Genomic DNA, 17,871 nt, shown 5'->3' on the forward strand with positions numbered 1-17,871 from the left:
AGTCATAAACAGGAACTAAATATTGATTCATATGTGTTACAACATGGATGAACCTCAAAACATTATGCTGGGTAAAGAAACCAAACACAAAAGACCACATACTGTCTGACTCCATTTACATGAAATCTCCAGAAAAGGTAACTTTTGAGAACAAAGAATTGATTAGTGGTTGCCTAGGGATGGGGGATAGGACAGGGGAATAAACTACAAATCAACACACATCTTCTTTGGGGGATGATGGAAAGGTTCTAAACTGAAATTATGGTGATTATTGCACAACTCTGTAAATATACTACAAATCACTGAACTGTACACTTAGAAGAGGTGAGTTTTATAGTACATAAATTATACCTCAAAAGGTTTTTTTAGAAAGATACTCAATGTCATTAGTCACCACTGAAATGGACATTAAAGCCACCTTGAGATACCACTACACAGCTACTAGAATGGCTAAAATTTTAAAGACTGACAATAATAAATATCAGTGAGGACATGGAGCACTAGAATTCTCGTACACATTTGATGAAGATATAAAATGGTGTAGTGGGTGTGAATAACATCCCCCAAAATGATACGTCCAATCTTAACCCATGGTAGTTGTAAATGTGAAAAAGGGTCTTTGTAGATGTAAATAAATCAAAGATCTTGAGATTAAGATCATCCTGGATTTAGGGTAGGCCCTAAATATAATGACTGGTGTCTTTACTTGAGAAAGGAGAGGAAGATTTGACACACAAAAAACACTTAGAAGGTGGCTATGGGAACACAGAAGCCAACTATGTTCTGGTTGCCCAACCCAAGAAATACCAGGAGTCACCAGAAGCCAAGAGAGGCAAGGAAGGATTCTTCCCTAGAACCTTCAGAGGGACCATGACCTGTCAACACCCTGCATCCAGATTTACCTTTAGAACTAAGAGAGAATAAATTTCTGCTGTTTTAAGACACCAAGTTCTGGCGGCCCTAGGAAACTAATGCAAATGGCAGAATCACTTTGGTAGTTTCTTAAAAGCTAAACAAACTGAACAACTGGAATCCTGAGTGTTTATACAAGAGAAACAAAGACAAAGACTTCTACATGAATGATGATAGTAGCTTTTTTTACATTAACAGTCCCAAACCAGAAATAATCCAAATGTTCTTAAGCAACAGGTGAATGAATAAACAATATGTGGTAGATCCAAACAGTACACTACTGCTCAGCAATAAAAAAGGAATGAACTACTGATACACAGGACAACATGAATAAATCTCAAAGATCATCATGCTCAGTGAAAGTAGACAGACTCAAGAGTACATACGGTGTTTCCATTTACATGAAACCGTAGAAAATACAGACTCGTCTACGTCGACAGAAAACATTATTTATTGGTAGTTGCTTGGGAACCAAGGGAGGGGAGACACTGACTGCAAATCAGCAAGAGGAAATTTCTGACCGAAAGGTTTGCTATGTCAACTATGATAGTGGTGTTGCAGATATAAACATCTGTCAAAACCCATCAAATTGCACACTATAAATGGCTACGAATTATTGTTCATATATTATACCTCAGTAAAGTTGATTAGAAATGAAAAAGTAAGTCATGAGTAACTGACCATTTTCTATTGAAGATTTAAAACTTAACTGTCGATACTTTGTTCTAACCAATAATATTTTCAGAAGCAAATTTTAAACCAGTATCAAAGGAATTCTTTAAAGTAAACAGGAAGACAACTTGCTCTATCAATTAAATATGTTTCACATGTTGAAAATGGAAAAAAGCTTTGAGTCAGAAGACCTCATTCTGAGCTCTAGTTCTGCATAGCCACCGAGTGGCCTTGGGCAAGTCATGATTCCCTCAAGCCTCAGTTTCCACATCCATAAAATGTGGATGGCATGAGTATCTCACAGGCAAAGGGTAAAGTTTCAGTAGGGTAAAAGCTCCTTTGTGCAGGGATTCCATCTTAGCTAAAGTCATAATCCCAGTGTCTAGCAAATCATAGGTGCTCAATAAATCAATGAATGAATGAATGATGAATGAAATCATTCAATAAATCAATGAAAAGAATGAATAACGTAATTATAAAGGAAAGGTGATAAAGACATCATACACAACGCCACTGGGTGACGTTTATCTCTTTCTATGCACTGTTGTAGTCTAATGCAGAAGGATCCTAGCCCCTTTGAATCCATCTTTAGTATACTGTCCATATCATAGGCAGACTCCAGCATGAAAACGTCAGGTCCCTGGTGAGACCTTGTTATAACTCAGGTCATTATAGGACAGATTTTATATTTTAAATCCATAGAAGCACTGCCCTAAGACAAACACCTGTAGGACTCTAAATTCTACAAGAGCAAGAACTGTGTCTGTTTTAGTTATCATTGGTCCTCATCTCTAATATTTGCCTAATAAGGAGTAGGCAACCTAATAGCACGTGTAAAGGTTATGTAGCCAGATAAAGCAGGAAAGAGGGCCTTTTAAAAAGGCCAAAGTGGCTAATGGGTAGAGAGCAGGGAGAGTGTCATGTCCCGTGAGGCTGTAGAAACAAGAAGGGTCCAAACCATGCAAGGCATTGTAGGCCGTGTGACGTTGTGTCTTTCTCCTAAGAGCAAGAGAAAGTCATGGGAAATTTTTAAACAGGTGGTTGGCAGAGGAGGGAAGAAGGAAAGGGACATGATTAGATTTACACTGCAAAAAGATCACTCTCCAGAGTGTGCAAAACAGACTAGTTGTGTGGAAGAAAGGGGGCATGGGAGCTGTTAGGGTGGAGAGTAAGTGTAGACCAATAAGCAGACTGTTGCAACATCCATTAAAGAGATCACAGAAGCTTGGTCCAAGGTGCTGGAGATAGAAAAAGGGGACAGGTTATCGACATATTTAAACAAACCAAAGGGACTTGATTTGGGGAATGAGAGAAAGGAAACCCTCAATTCTTCTGAACCTTACGATTTCGTCTGTAAAACAGGACAGTTGATAATCCATCTGCACAATCTTCTCACAATCTTCTATGGTAAGAACATGAAATAATATAAACTTTACAAACTTAACGTAGGTCCTGACGTATAATAAATGCTTAAAAAAAAAAAAAGTCGCTATAGATGTTATTATTGCCATCCATGAAACGGCAACTACCAGAAGGCTGAACCCCAAAGGTAGAAAATAGGATTGTAGTGAGACTCCTATCCGCTGAAGACACAGAGCACGACAGGCAGCCACTGAGATAACTGTTCCAAGTAAACACGTCTGATTTCCATCTGAACCAATCTCAGTCCTCGGAAACCATTACTGAAGAGAAAGCACAACTGTTACGCTCAGTCATCTCAGAGTCCGGTAAACTGAGGCACCAGGGTAGCTACAAATGTGACCAAGGAATGAGGCGCAGAAGAGGAAAAGGAAACGGTGTCGTGATTCTCATTCGTGATCCAACAGGACTAGGCCCGCATCCCGACCAGCACGAAGGTATGTCCCCCCAGTGTGTCTGGTTCCCTTACTGACAAGGCCCTGTCATCCCTCGGCTTTAGACCGTGCGTCCGCTCGCCGTGCAACCGAATCCTCCCGGTTCCCGGCCCCTAGCTGCAAGTGCACGAAGGATCCCACACTCGACAGACGCCGACATACCTTAGCTTCGCGCTCTCTTTCCTCTGCGGTCGGGGTCCGCTTCATGCTGCCGCTACAGCCGCCTTCGCCACTGCTAGCCGCGTAGCTCCTTCGCCCTGGACCCCGCCTCCTGCTTGTAGTTCTCTCGGCGTCCTGCTCCCGCCCGGCGCCATTCTCCGTCAGAGCCGCAGGAACTACCATTCCCAGGATGCAAGGCGGCGACGCTCGAGAGCGCCTCGGGGTTTGCAGCACGAGAATCTCCCAGGGCCGACAGCTACGCAGCGAGCTGGCGGGCTAAGGCTGGAGGAAAACTACATTTCCCAGGAGGAAACGGAGCCCGCCATGTTTTTCCCGTGCTCCTCTCGGTCAGCCGCCCAACACGCCGTCGGCGCTATAGCAACGGTAGCTAGCCGCGGGGAGAGAGTGGCGGTGAGTACTCCGGGGGAGTTGAAGGGGACGGAGGTGGCCCACCATCTACCTGCAGCACGGGGCAGGGTCCTGGGGTCAGCTCTACGCCGGGGAGAAGGCACTAGAGTTCTGCTCGCGTGGAAAGCAGCCCGGCACGAGACAGCACATCCTCAGGCCCGAATCACAGCCCGCCCATTATCCCCACGCCCAGCACCGGTTTGAAATTTTATATCCCAGCCTTGAGTCCTAGCCGAGGAGCGTTAATGCTAATGGCTGTGCCCATCCAAGTCCTTCAAGTAGAAGGGCACAGAAACACAGTGCTCTCATTAGCCCGTAAACCTCCTGAATGGCCTGTTGTTTGTTTACCGCCTGATGACCCCCATAGGCTCTGAACTACATAACGGCGGGCATTCTTTTTACCATTTTAGTCTCAATGCCACATATTCATTTAATCATCAGGTAAATATTTTTTAAAGATTTTACTTATTCGAGGGGGGGGGGGGGCGGGCAGAGACACAGGCAGAGGGTGAAGCAGGCTCCACGCAGGGAGCCCGAGGTGGGACTCGATCCCGGGTCTCCAGGGTCATGCCCTGGGCTGACGGCGGCACTAAACCACTGGGCCACCCGGGCTGCCCTCATCAAGTAAATATTAATGTCGGTGCCCACCTTGCACCAGACCGCTGTTCACTACCGCTGTGAATAGGACTGATACCCATCTCAAGAGGCTTATACTTGATTAGTAGAAACAAACCAGTAATGAGCTAGTAAACAAATAATTTTAGGTAGAGATGACTGCTGCAACGGAAATAAGCAGTGATGAATTTTGGGGGGAAGAATACTCAAACACAGAGTGATCAGAGAAGGCATCTCAAGAAGTGACATTTGAGCTGAGCCCCCAAAGAAGGAGAAGCCTGCTCATGCAAAGGCTTTGAGCAAGACAGGGTACTGTGGATTTGAGGAACTTAAAGGAGTGTTGAGTGAAGTATGGCAAGCAAGGAGGGATAACAGAAGATGGTGGTGGAGAGGCATGACAGCACCGTGCAGGGTTTCTCAATCTCAGCACTATTAACATTTGGAGCCAGATCATTCTTGTGGTTTCTGTGCACTGTAGGATGTTTAACATCGTCTCTGTCCTCTAAAATACGGTAGCACTGCCCTCCGCCTTCCCAGTCGTGACAATCAAAAATATGACCGACCGCTTCTTAGATGTGTGTGACCTTAGGTATGTTACCTAAGCTGTGTCTTGGTTTTTGCATTTGCAAAGTAGTAACAACCTCACAGGGATATTGTGAGATACTTGATTAATTCGTATAATTGGAGCCCTTAGAAGAGGCCTGGCACATTTTAGTAAGCATTCAGTAAATGTTAACTCACCACCACCATTATTATTATATCATTATTATAGAAGCTACCATGACTCTGTCATGGCAGAGTCATCGTTTAAACACACAAGTGTCCTATGTTTAAACTGCTTGATAATTTTGGTTCCTAAAATTGACTTTTCCTGTAGCAGTGTTTCCAAAAGAAGTGGGAGGCAATCTCTCAGGTATAAGTCTGTTCGTTGTGTATGTCACAGCTAAATGCAGTGGTTCTCAACCTTTGATGAGTTATGATAAAGTTTATGAACCCTTTCCCTAAAGATGTTGCATATAAACATATGCATACAAGATTTTATAAACCACCTCTTGGGTCTACAGACCCTAAAGCTCCATGGATTCCATTCATTCAGCAGTTATTTAGCAAATGCCTGCTATATGCCAAGCTGTGTGTCAGCCTCTGAGAATACAGTACAGAGATACACAAGACAAATAAACTGGGTTCTCTCGTGGACTTTACATTCTAGGCCCAACATCCTAAGAGATTGAGAACCTCTGCCTTAAGGCATCTTTACTGGTAGTTTCCATTTGGCTTTTGGGGTGGTTTGAAATGAAAATATAAAATCTTTTTTTTTTCCCCACATACTAGACATTGCACAGACCGTTTATATCCACGTACAAAATTGAGTTACTGTGGTGCATACCTGAAGAATAGAAACTGTAAAACTGTAAAGATGCCAAAATTAACTGGACAGCTTGTATGTTGAGGTAGGAAGCCCTGGGACTAGACCTCATGGCAACAAACACAGGACAGAACAAAAACTCAGCTGGTGAATTTATGAAACATCTTTCACAAAACTTGGACCTACCCACTCATTTGTTCACCAAGCTAAAAATTAATAGTTAACTAATACTGACATCCCAGGCAAATATGCTACTGCTTTTAGTTTACCATCTCACCCTTAGAATAACTGTGAGATAGCTAATTTTTTCTCCATTTTTAAAGTTAAGGAACCATGGCACCTGGCTGTCTGAGTTTTCAGTAGAGCATGTGACTTTTGATCTTGGGGCTGTGAGTTCAAGCCCCATGATGAGGGTAGAAGTTACTTAAATAAATATATATAACAAAGTAAAATGAGTTTTTAAAAAATATAATAATGAAATAAAATTAAGGAACTGAAACTCAGCAAAATTAGGTGACTCGTCCAGCTAGTAAATAATAGAACAACTTTGAATCAAGTTTCCAACTAGGTTTTTTCCAAGATACCTGCTTGCTTTGGGGGGCATAAAGGAGGTGGGGGATAGAGAGGAAGTATTTCTTAAATTTAAGGGAGTTTGTTTTTGTTTCAGATCAAGAAATAAAAAGAAGGAAGAATGATAATCTTACCCCATTTCCTAAGCAAACTATAGGAAATATACTGTTGAAAGAAATGCTGACTGAATATAGTATTACTTGTACAATAGAAGCTTTTACTGTCTTCAAGCCGCACGTGTAGACAGTAGATGTCCATTAGAGTCATAATTCATTTTATTTGGTTCATTCCATTGCACAGCTAATGTTATATGTTGGAAAGATTTTATTTTAATTTTCTCTTCTCCACAGATAGGCCATGTCTGGTCCCACTGATGAGACGGCAGGAGACCTGCCTGTGAAAGATATAGGTCTAAACCTCTCTGGAATGGGAGGGTTGCAAGGTATGGCCAGCTGTTATTTATTATCATTATGAACTTTGATCAGTAACTTTTAATTTAAAGTATTTCTGATATCCTTACAAACAAAGCCATTTAAGTAACTATATAGCTCTTGATTGTACTAAACAGGAACATGGAGAGTTTAGAACAACATATGGTATTTTACTGCATGCATCAATTATCAACAGCTCATAGAAAATGTAAAATCCCCCTCTGTTCTGATAAAGAATTGTTATAAATCATCTTTTTAAAATTCCACACATCAGTAGAAACTACACAGAATCAAGCCTCCAAATCGAATTGCCTGGTTTAAATCACATTCACCATTAAAATGTTTCTTTATGTTTAAATTTTATATGGGTGGAAAAGCCATATTTAAAAATTTTTGCCTTTCAAGTAGAGTATCTCAAAATGGTTTGTTTATCCAAGTGATACTGACTTTGTTTTATCAAATTAATACACATTTAAGGTTTCCTTTATCCTTTTATCATTTAGTGGTTGCCCTAGAGCTAAAAAAATCACTTTCAAATTGGGAATGAAAAACACTGCTTTGAGGAACAATTTAGAGTGTAGAACTATGTTTTTGTTTGTGTATACAGTGTGTCAGCTCTGCTGTCATGCTACTGCATTTGTCATTGAGACAGCTGTGATATAAAATATATTCCACTAAGATGTCTTAATACTCCTGTGAATTAGAACAATTCAGGTGGCCACCTTGAACTATCACGGAAAGATGGTCAGTGTATTGTTCATTGAAAAAGATAAATTTGACTATACAGCTTTTATTTTTAAATTTACAAGATATATATATATATATATATATATATATATGTAAAATTTGCTTGAGATCTTTGGTGGAACACGAGGTATTCAGATACAAATAAACATTAATTGTGTATAGCTGCTTATTGGAATTGGCTACTTTAAGTTCAGTTCTTGCCCTCGGCTTACCACTATAGGGGCTTTAACCTTTGTCCATTTGTTCTTTATTTCTTTTGGATGATAATGAAAATTAGCCAGTGATACAGAAAATACTGAATTTAAGTATATGTAAAAAATCTTATACACATGCTAAAAGGTATAAAAGTTCTTTAAAAATATATATATAATATAGCTTATAAATGACTTGTAGAGGTTTATTTGTTTGTACTTGCAAATTTCACAGTTTATTTTCTAGAACCCAAAACCCATACATAGCTCCAAAAAACTTCTTATGTTCACCAAATTATTGTCATAACTCTTGCCACTGTTAAAAAAAAAAAGAAAGAAAACACAGTTTCAGATACTTTTTAAAAAATTTTTTTCATAATTGAACATATATGTTGAAAAGTCTTATCGAATCAGAGTTCCATCTTATATTCTTAAAGAATGGTTATTTAAATATCCTGTTGAATGGATACTGTTATTGCTGAAATCCTCAATATTGCATGTAAACTTTTATTTTTTTTAAATTAAAAATTGTAGGGGATATCTGGGTGGCGCAGCGGTTTAGCTCCTGCCTTTGGCCCAGGGTGCGATCCTGGAGACCCGGGATCGAATCCCACATCGGGCTCCTGGTGCATGGAGCCTGCTTCTCCCTCTGCCTGTGTTTCTGCCTCTCTCTCTCTCTCTGTGCGACAATCATAAATTAATTAATTAATTAATTAATTAATTAAAAATTGTATTTATTTATTTGAGAGAGAGAGAGAGAACGCACAGGCAGGGGGAGCAGTAGAGGAAGAAGGAGAAGCAGACTCCCCACTGAGCAGGGAGCCCCTTGGGGGCTCAATCCCAGGACCCTGAGCGGAAGGCAGAGGCTCAACCAATTGAGCCGCCCAGGCGCACATGTAAACTTTTAATAGCAAAGATTATTATTCTCCCATCTGATTGGTGATGTAAGCAATGCTATAATGTATTCTAAAACAATCTTAAATGTAAATCACGAAGGAAAAAAGTGCATTGAGGATTAGATTAATATCAATGATTATCATTTTTAGAGACTATTTTAAGTAATCACACTATTAATTACCTTGGCATTTTTACAGAAACATCAATGACACGGACAATGAAGTCTCTCCAGGCAGTGTCACGTATCAGTCGGGAGGAACTGGAAGACAGATTTTTGCGTTTGCATGATGAGAACATTTTGCTTAAACAGCATGCCCGCAAGCAAGAGGATAAAATTAAAAGGTTATGATAAAAAGCTTTTAGCTTTTTCTCCTGACTCTGTAAAGTTTGGAGGATATGCTTTTTTATAAACTTAATTGAAAACTCCACCTGGAATCTTTTTTGGAACAAGGCAGGTTGTAAATAAATACAGTTTTTAAAAATGGAAAATCTTACAAACTAGAATAATAAACCAAAAAGATGATGAGTGTTTATTATGTCTGAAGTTGCTATTTGAAAGAAAAAGCTAATAGCTAAGAGTGCCACGAGTATATCATATCTATAAATAACTTCTGGTTTAATATTTATAGTTTAATAAGCAAATGGCCAAAGCATCTGTTTTTTAAATGCCTTGGTTTAAAATAAAAGTTTGAAAAAGTAATTAGCTATTCTAACTTGTTAGAATGCATGTTCCCTTAAGACTTGGGGTTTACTAATGAAAACCTCACTTCAGTATCTGGAACATACTTAACTTTGCTTGGATTAGTCTAGAATCTCTATTTCGAAGAGTCTCTACTGTTTCTGAAGAATTATTGTCACCTGATTTGTGTGCAAAAGATTTTGGCAGGGATAACTTCTTAAAACTAAGTATTCTTTCATTTCTTCTTGTTCAGAAGTACTTTAACTATCTTCTGAGTGTGTGGCATTAAAAACAAAAAAAGCACATGCCCATTTGTAAGCTTCAACAAGCCTGTATTCATATTCATGTTCTAGGTTAAATGAAAAGGTGAGAAAGCCATGGAAGAAAGAAGATTGGGGTGGAGGTGGGGTCAGTATTCTGCTTAGAATGTATCCTAACGGGGTGATTCTAGTTCAGTTTCTACTCTGTGGACTTTGTTTTAATGGCCCACTGACCTGCTGTGTTGGGGGCTTTTATTTTGAGTCCTTTTTTGAGTCATGATAATGTCTTTTTACAAGACATGTGACTCACTTGCCTGATTCCTTTTCTGACCAGTAACACACACGTATCCTATCAGAATGAAGAATGTAGTCTATGACCACTGAACAATTTTTTTTTCCTTTGTAGGCCTAATTGGTCAGTAAAATAATTGAATTCACAACCTTGACCTCATTAGTAATTTGTCCCAGCCAGAAAATATAAAACAACCTAATAATGAGCCATGTAGTTTAATGGAAAAAGGACTCAGCTAGAAGTCAAGTTGTATGCATGTGTTCTATTATTTCTCTGCCTCTAGCCTATGATATTATGTTCAAGCCATTTAACCTCCTGGGATGTTATTTTACTTAGCCCTGAGAGTAGTAATCCAATGACCACTATGACCCAAAGCTCTAAAATTCTTCTGAATTTCACTTCACAAACACAACCTAGAGGCATGTGTAGAACTGCTCTGATTTTTATTTTTACTTTTTAAATTTTAAGTAATCTATATACCCAATGTGGGGCTCAAACTTACAATTCTGAGATTAAGAGTCACATGCTCTACCAGCCAGGTATCCCAGAACAGTTTTAAATTTATCCTTAAGATGTAATTAGTACCACATCAGCATAAATATAGATTTGATAAGCCACCTTTTTCAATAAGTAGTTAAACTTTATCAGATTACTTACAATGTATTGATAACACAAAATAATGATATCAAACAAATGAAAATTACTGCCCTTACTGGACAAACATGCAATCTTGTTTCTTGACAAAAAATTTACTTGAACATCCTTGAAAGAATTTAAAGCCACTCCACTGATGTGCCATTCTTAAAAATGTGGGTCATTTATTATTCTCCACATATTGACTGCTTTTTTGTATTAAACCTGTGTCTTTTGAATGTGATCTCTATCTCTATGAAAGTCTCTCTGTAATAAAAGATTCAGATATTTCGGTTGACATCCCATTTAAATGTCAACCCTATTTCTATGGCTAAACCATTGGGTGAGGCTAAGGATCCTAAACTCATTAAAGGGCTAGATAGAGTGTGTGGCTCCGTTGGTCTTATGATACCTGCCCAAATTTTCCAGTGATATATCATTCTCTGGATTAGGTGGAAAAGGAACTAATCCATTGATTATTTTACTAGGGTGTTTGTGGTACTCTTGGATCTTGGTTTTTATTATCCTATATCCCTTATAAAGCATGTTTAATGGATTTGCCTCAAGGGAAAGAGAAAACAATCTTAACTGATTATGTTATGCATTGCTCTCCCTGATGCCACATGCTGTAGGCCGAGTAGCCAGAAGTGTAGATAGACATGTATTACTACCGCTTTTACAGAGGACTCTGCTTAGGGCAAAAAAAGGTTGTTCTATGACATCCCAAAGCTATTAAGGATTTTTTTATTTCACTTTTGTTCTCTTAAGTAAAAGCTTCTGTCCATAACCACGCTAAAATAAAGCAAACCCCGTTTAAAGAAAAATGAAGTGAGTTTTTATTTTCAATCTCCGTCTGGCTCTTTATAAAAATAGATTCACTATAAACTAGAATCAGCTATTGAAGATGTGCGACCAATTTTGTAAAGTCTTGAACTTGTGTCTCTCATCAAAGCCACCTTTTCTTTCTTGTCCTGCCAAGATTTTTCCATTCACTGTCAGGCATGTTTTCCGTACGTGTATATTACATCACCCCCATGTGCCCTTTCTGTCTTTTGTTCTGTCTAACCAGGTTTTATCAAAACTTAAAAGAATGAAAGGTATAAACTCCTAAGATGTCAAAAACACAACTTATGTCTAAATTTAAGGTAGCATTAAAATAATACTTTTTGCATCTAAGTATTTTCTGCCATTAAACATGAATGCTCCTTGGGTCCTAAGCAACATTTAGTGGCACATTTCAGTTTCTTCTGAATTTTTCACTGGGCTTTTTGTCTGTGTGTACCAATGCATTCTAACATTTTTGAATTTGTAACATGTCTCAATCTTAGAGAACCCGAAAACAGTTCCCCTAAAACAGATCACCTATATGCTACATAGTCTTAACACACTTTTCAAAAGTTGTAACTTACTGTGGCTTGCATCTATAACCCACCACATCCACAATCTGTAGCTACATTTAAGTGCATACAGCATTCCTACATAAGGTCATGCGTTAAAAATTGCATTTGAGGAACATATGGAGTAAATATGTGTCCTCTCTTTACTAACCTTAAATGATAAGCCTTAGGAAACTGTTATTTGTCAGTGCTATAAAGCAGATTGTTGCCCAGTGGTTTCAATTATCATCAAAGGATTCTTCACAGGCAGTAATAGTTACATCAAAACCTGAAATTTATTATTCAGGTTCTGCACTGAAGTCCTCACAGTGATTATGTTCCTTTCAACAGAATGCATTTTATGCTGACTTCTCACATTCCTTTTCATCTTTTTATTATTTCCCTAGAATGGCCACCAAGTTAATACGGCTCGTTAATGACAAGAAAAGATATGAGCGGGTTGGTGGCGGCCCCAAGCGGCTGGGACGAGATGTGGAAATGGAAGAAATGATGGAGAGGCTGCAAGAGAAAGTTCATGAGCTTGAAAGACAGAATGAAGTCCTTAAAAACAGACTCATTTCAGCCAAACAGCAACTTCAAATCCAAGGTTACAGGCAAACGCCGTACAACTATGTGCAGTCTCGTGTTAACACTGGGCGTAGAAAAGTGAATGAAAATGCAGGCTCACAAGAATGCCCCAGGAAAGGTAAAATAAGCTTATATTAAATCCTTAAATGTAAATCTTTTAATAGGTTGTTTTACACACGCACATACAGTATTTCTGTATTTCTCATGTTTTTAAGTTCCTTTAGAAATAGAAAAATAGTTTTTTGACTTGCGTTTTGATAAAATGTTAACATAAAAATCATTTGTTGAGTAAAACATTGAACATAACTATTTATCCTGATATGAGAGACATGTGTGAAACTGTAAAATAGAAGTTGAGTTTGAGGTGGTTTTCTGTATTTCAGGCAGAAATCACATTGACTCAGGCAAATGGGAAAACCAGTTAGTTTGCTTATTTATGATCATGCTTACTGTTTTGAGTGATCACACTTAATTTCCTTTTCCAAAGACCTTTTATAAAATTTTAGAATCACTTAAGTCTCTCATCATGTGGAGACAACATGACCATGCAATGTGCACATAACTAAGGGTTTAAAAAATTGCATTCTTGCTCCTCTACTTACTACCTGGTGACCTTGGGCAAGTCGTCTAATCATTCTGAACTTGATCATTACATGTAAAATAAAAGGATTTAGGCAGGAGACCATAAAGATCTTCTCTATCTGTAAAAATGATCATAGGTTTATCATTTTCCTCATTCGAGAATGCATCACCAAAAACCTGCCCATGTTACAAAGCAATTCAGTTGCATAGGTGAAACTTACTATAAAAAGAACCTAAATGTTTCTAATAAAAATTCCCAGTTATTCCAAGGACAGACCATTTGTAATGAGGCAAAAAGTCAATAAATATTTTAAGTAACGTTTTTTAAGTTCAACTACTAGGGAAGGAAATAAAATTGTAGCTGCAGTTGATCTTCATTTGGAACATGCTTCACATAAACACCAAACATTTTGAGGAATACAAAAATTTGTGTAAAACTTTCAATTCAATTCATGTAGGAGGACAAAAAATGCCATATAAACAGAAAAGAAGAAAATTTTGTTCTGTTTTTTTTCTCCAAGCCAAAATATTGACACTCTCTCTTCTCTAGGCAGAGTTCCCTTGAAGTCAGTAAGGCCTCCACACAGCAGGAGGCAGCCACAGGATGAAAGGGCTCAGCTACTCCAAGTTTGTGAGATTGGCAGTAGACTTTGATATAACCAAAGCAGTCGTAGTGCATTATAAATTAAAAAATACATTCTGCTGCTAATTAACTTTCTACTTGGAAGAGAGCCTTGACCTCTCAGAGCCTCATCTTTCCCATATGTAAAATGGAGTAATAACACAGATGAGAAGAAAGGTCAAGAGATGGTAATTCCATGGTAGTGTATTTTACCTTTCTACTTTAGTTTGGTCAACTGTGACTGAAGTAGGGCAAGATCATCTCTAAAGTCTATAAGGTGTTTTATACTAAATAAAAAAGCAGTGCCCAAATTTTAGATCAACGTGGAACTAATCTGCTGTGAATTGCTGTTTGAATAGAAGAGTCTAATGGACGCTTACTCCTATAGAGAAAAAGAAGAAAAGAGACACAGAGCAGCTTAGTCTTTAAAATGTGACTATAAAGTTTAAATTTATCCTTGTGTTCATACACTTCTAGTAATTCAGATCTTTTTTCACTACCTGGTACAGAGTCCAAGACATAGAAGCTGCACAAAGCACTAAATAGTGTTAAATGCTTTCTTTTTCTTTTCTTTTTTTTTTTTTTTTTTTAAGATTTTGTTATTTATTCATGAGAGAAGACACAGAGAAGCAGAGACGCACGCAGAGGGAGAAGTAGGCTCCCCATGGGGAGCCCAATGCGGGACTTGATCCCAGGACCCTGGGATCACGACCTGAGCCAAAGGCAAAGGCTCAACCACTGAGCTACCCAGGTGCCCCATTGAATACTTTCTCAACCATTATCTTTCTGAGTGAACTTAAGGCACCATTATCAGGGTTGATACCTTAGTAATAATCTCTTCAAGACCACCTTTGAGCCTGGATCTTACCCACACTTGTCAGAAGTATCACAGCGTAGGGTGACTTGGGGAGAACACTAGGCCCTCTCCACCTACAAGCCAGCTTGCCCCCCAAGCTGCTATAAACATTACCATTTTCTATATGTGCCTTGTCAGGAGAAAGGATGCAAAGTACTGGTTTAAGATGTGATCATTGTAATGTAGAAACAATCCTTATTGTAAAGAACCAGTAGAACAAAGATTTTTATAAGCTGTGTATGCTTTAAAATGTAACCATTGTCAAACCACTGTTACACAGTTAGTTTTAAGATTATTTTAAGGATAAGTAGGTTGGGGTTTGTTTGTTTTTTTTATTTCACTAGTGATGTTTAGTTTTTCCATGATTTATGTAGGAAAAGTTTATGAATTAGCATTACTGCCGAAATTGGCATATTTTAACACAGTAAATTATTTTAATGGCTTTAGGCAGAGCCTTTCTGTTCTTTATTCTGAACTACAACAATAGATATTGAAAATTTTGGAACAGAAAATAATAGTTCCATTCTAATTAAAAATAAACATTCTTAAGAAAATGAATTTTATCTGTACCTTATATCTGAGAGTATGCTCCATTAAAAAATTAAATTATGTCATTTTATCTACCTTAAGCTCTAGTAACTTATTTTGTAAAGTAATCATACAATTAAAAGTTATGTCTCATTTTTATTTTTTTTAAAGATTTTATTCATTTATTCATGAGAAACAGAGAGAGAGAGAGAGGGAGAGAGGCAGAGACACAGGCAGAGGGAGAAGCAGGCTCCATGCAGGGAACCTGACATGGGACTCAATCCGGTGTCTCCAGGATCTCGCCCTGGATCGAAGGCAGCACTAAACCGCTGAGCCACCCGGGCTCCCCTATGTCTCATTTTTAATAATGGGACTAGACTTGTCCCATGCATCGACTATTTTTATAAGAAAAATATTTTAAGAGCAGCAGCAAAAATGTTTTATTTCAAAGAATCTCATTGGTTATACCTTTTTGAGTTACCTTTGTTTAAATATGGATTTTCATATTGAGGTGGAATAAGCCTAAGTACAGGAAATATTTTGGCTTAAACCCACAGTATCTGTGAGTCACACAAAGGAAGATTAGGTTCAATATGTAAGGTCAAGGAATGTGAATGACTAATTAAAAAATTAAAAAGTCTATATCAAAAAATGCTAAAAAAAAAAAAAAGTCAAGGTTTTGAAATCATTTTCCTTGATACTTTAGCTTATATTGTAAAGCCCTGACTTTGGTTCTTTCAGAAATTACTTTAGGAGTTCTAAATTTAAGTTGAATCAAATTATTTCTAGGTGATTTGGTTTCCATAGTAGAATTTGATGGGCAGTACTTGCTGCTACGTACATTTAATGGGCATCAACGATAGTACCTTTGGCAATAGATTTCTGATTCTCTGTGTTATAGAGCACATATCTCTCAGTACTTAAGAAATTTTCTTATATTGCAAATTTCTTCATGATAGCAAATCAAGAGTCCTTCTATCCCAATTTCACCTTTATAATCTTACTGATTGACTTTTAGGTATTAGATTCCAAGATGTCGATGTAGCAGAACCTCTACAACCCATGCTTACAAAATATGGCAACAGTTTACTTGAAGAAGCCAGAGGAGAAATAAGAAATTTGTACGTATTCTTTTTGTCGTCTTTTTAGAACTTTGTTTATTAATCATGTCTTTTTTGATACCTCCCTTTCCTTTATTTTAAACACAATTGATTTATGTACAAATAGTTTGCTCTACTAAATAAATACATCTAGATCTGTGGGGTAAGAACAGATATTATATAACATGCTTCCAATAAAATGAAGAAAATGAACAACTTAACCAACTACATCAGTGGAGGCGTTTATAGAATAGTCCTCTATATTATAATTTTCTCCCGAAAGGAATGTCATCAAGCCCAGTCATTTAGAATAGTACAAGATTTCGGGGCAACATTTCCATTCTCAGAAAAATTACAGGTAATTATTTTTTTAGATCCTGAATTAATTAGCCTTTTTGCGGTTAAAAAAAAAGAATTGAAGGGAGTGACTTAAAAGTTTGAAGTTATCAAATACATATGGATTTCAGATTTTGTTTCACTGTGATTCTATGGTACTGCATTCTTCATCATACTATGGTTTCAGAAAAGTTACTTCTGCCAAATTTAGCTTACTTTCCCAGTTAATCAAAGCCTCATGATTTCAGTGTCTGTGAGTCACACAAACGAAGGTAAGGTTCTACCTTACCTGCAGGCCTTCACCTGGATCATCAAAAAGTAACAATTCTGAATGAGGAAAGAAAACATGAAACAGAGCTTTATGGTGTAGATGGTTGCTCAAGAATAATATGGGCTTCAAATTACTTCTTTTGAATATTTTAAGTACCAATTAGAACAATGACTAGCCTATGAAGGAATAAAACCAGGAGACTAGACCTAATCTTCTTGCCTGCTGTTCTGCTGAGAAACCAGGGTTTATACAAGCTTCCTGAGGCTCATTACACTGGGATGCTACCAAAACATGGTAGAGAAATAAATACGTGCAAAAAAACACTATTATGTTGTGCAAATTTCTCACACACGCTCTCTCTCTTGTTCACACTCTCACTCTCTTAAGAGTTAATTTGAACTATCTAGGCAGATGTACGTAGGAAAGAACAAAAGTGTATAAATTACCTGAAGATGGCCAGATTGTGGAGTACATAATAGGTAACCAATACATACTGAATTGAATTAAATCAAAGTCCAAGTTATTGTCTAGGACATTATTATATAAAAAGCAGTATTTTGAATTATTCCACATGCACCTTTAAATCGTCCCATTTAATCTACTCGTCACTATATGCAGAGGCACTTAAGCTAAAAATTTTAACTTCTGCTTGCTTTTTTATCATGAAGAACTTTCTTTGTACTGATCTTGAATACTGCAGACTTTTCCTCAAATTACAAATTCTTGTAAAGGTTCTTTATTTCAGGGAAAATGTTATTCAGTCACAGAGAGGCCAGATAGAAGAGTTAGAGCACTTGGCTGAGATCCTGAAAACTCAGTTGAGGAGAAAAGAAAATGAAATTGAGTTATCTCTTCTTCAGCTTCGAGAACAGCAGGCTACAGATCAAAGGTATGTTAAAACAGAAATATCACTTTGATAAGGTCAAA

General features: G+C 37.7%; 2 protein-coding genes across 4 annotated transcripts in view; one reads left to right on the plus strand and one right to left on the minus strand.

The window, feature by feature from the left end:
- The window catches only part of FTO (FTO alpha-ketoglutarate dependent dioxygenase), a 378,983-nt gene extending 375,104 nt beyond the window's left edge, over positions 1-3,879 (minus strand). Inside the window, exon 1 of one of the 2 annotated variants that reach the window (XM_026011764.2) lies at positions 3,600-3,879. In XM_026011764.2, the coding sequence (XP_025867549.2) occupies positions 3,600-3,779 (180 nt within the window). In that variant the 5' untranslated portion in view covers positions 3,780-3,879. The remainder of the gene's footprint in view (positions 1-3,599) is intronic. The other variant, XM_072750216.1, reaches the window with a different exon arrangement.
- Positions 3,808-17,871, plus strand: part of RPGRIP1L (RPGRIP1 like) — a 95,484-nt gene continuing 81,420 nt past the window's right edge. For both annotated transcript variants that reach the window (XR_012000063.1, XM_026011763.2), the window contains exons 1-6: positions 3,808-4,007; positions 6,906-6,997; positions 9,019-9,163; positions 12,469-12,767; positions 16,256-16,358; positions 17,690-17,833. Coding sequence is in view for 1 of the 2 variants with exons in the window: in XM_026011763.2 (XP_025867548.2) it covers positions 6,913-6,997; positions 9,019-9,163; positions 12,469-12,767; positions 16,256-16,358; positions 17,690-17,833 (776 nt within the window). In the remaining variant the exon portion in view is untranslated. The remainder of the gene's footprint in view (positions 4,008-6,905; positions 6,998-9,018; positions 9,164-12,468; positions 12,768-16,255; positions 16,359-17,689; positions 17,834-17,871) is intronic.

This window comes from Vulpes vulpes, chromosome 2 (genome assembly GCF_048418805.1).
Source record: "Vulpes vulpes isolate BD-2025 chromosome 2, VulVul3, whole genome shotgun sequence".
Taxonomy (NCBI): domain Eukaryota; kingdom Metazoa; phylum Chordata; class Mammalia; order Carnivora; family Canidae; genus Vulpes; species Vulpes vulpes.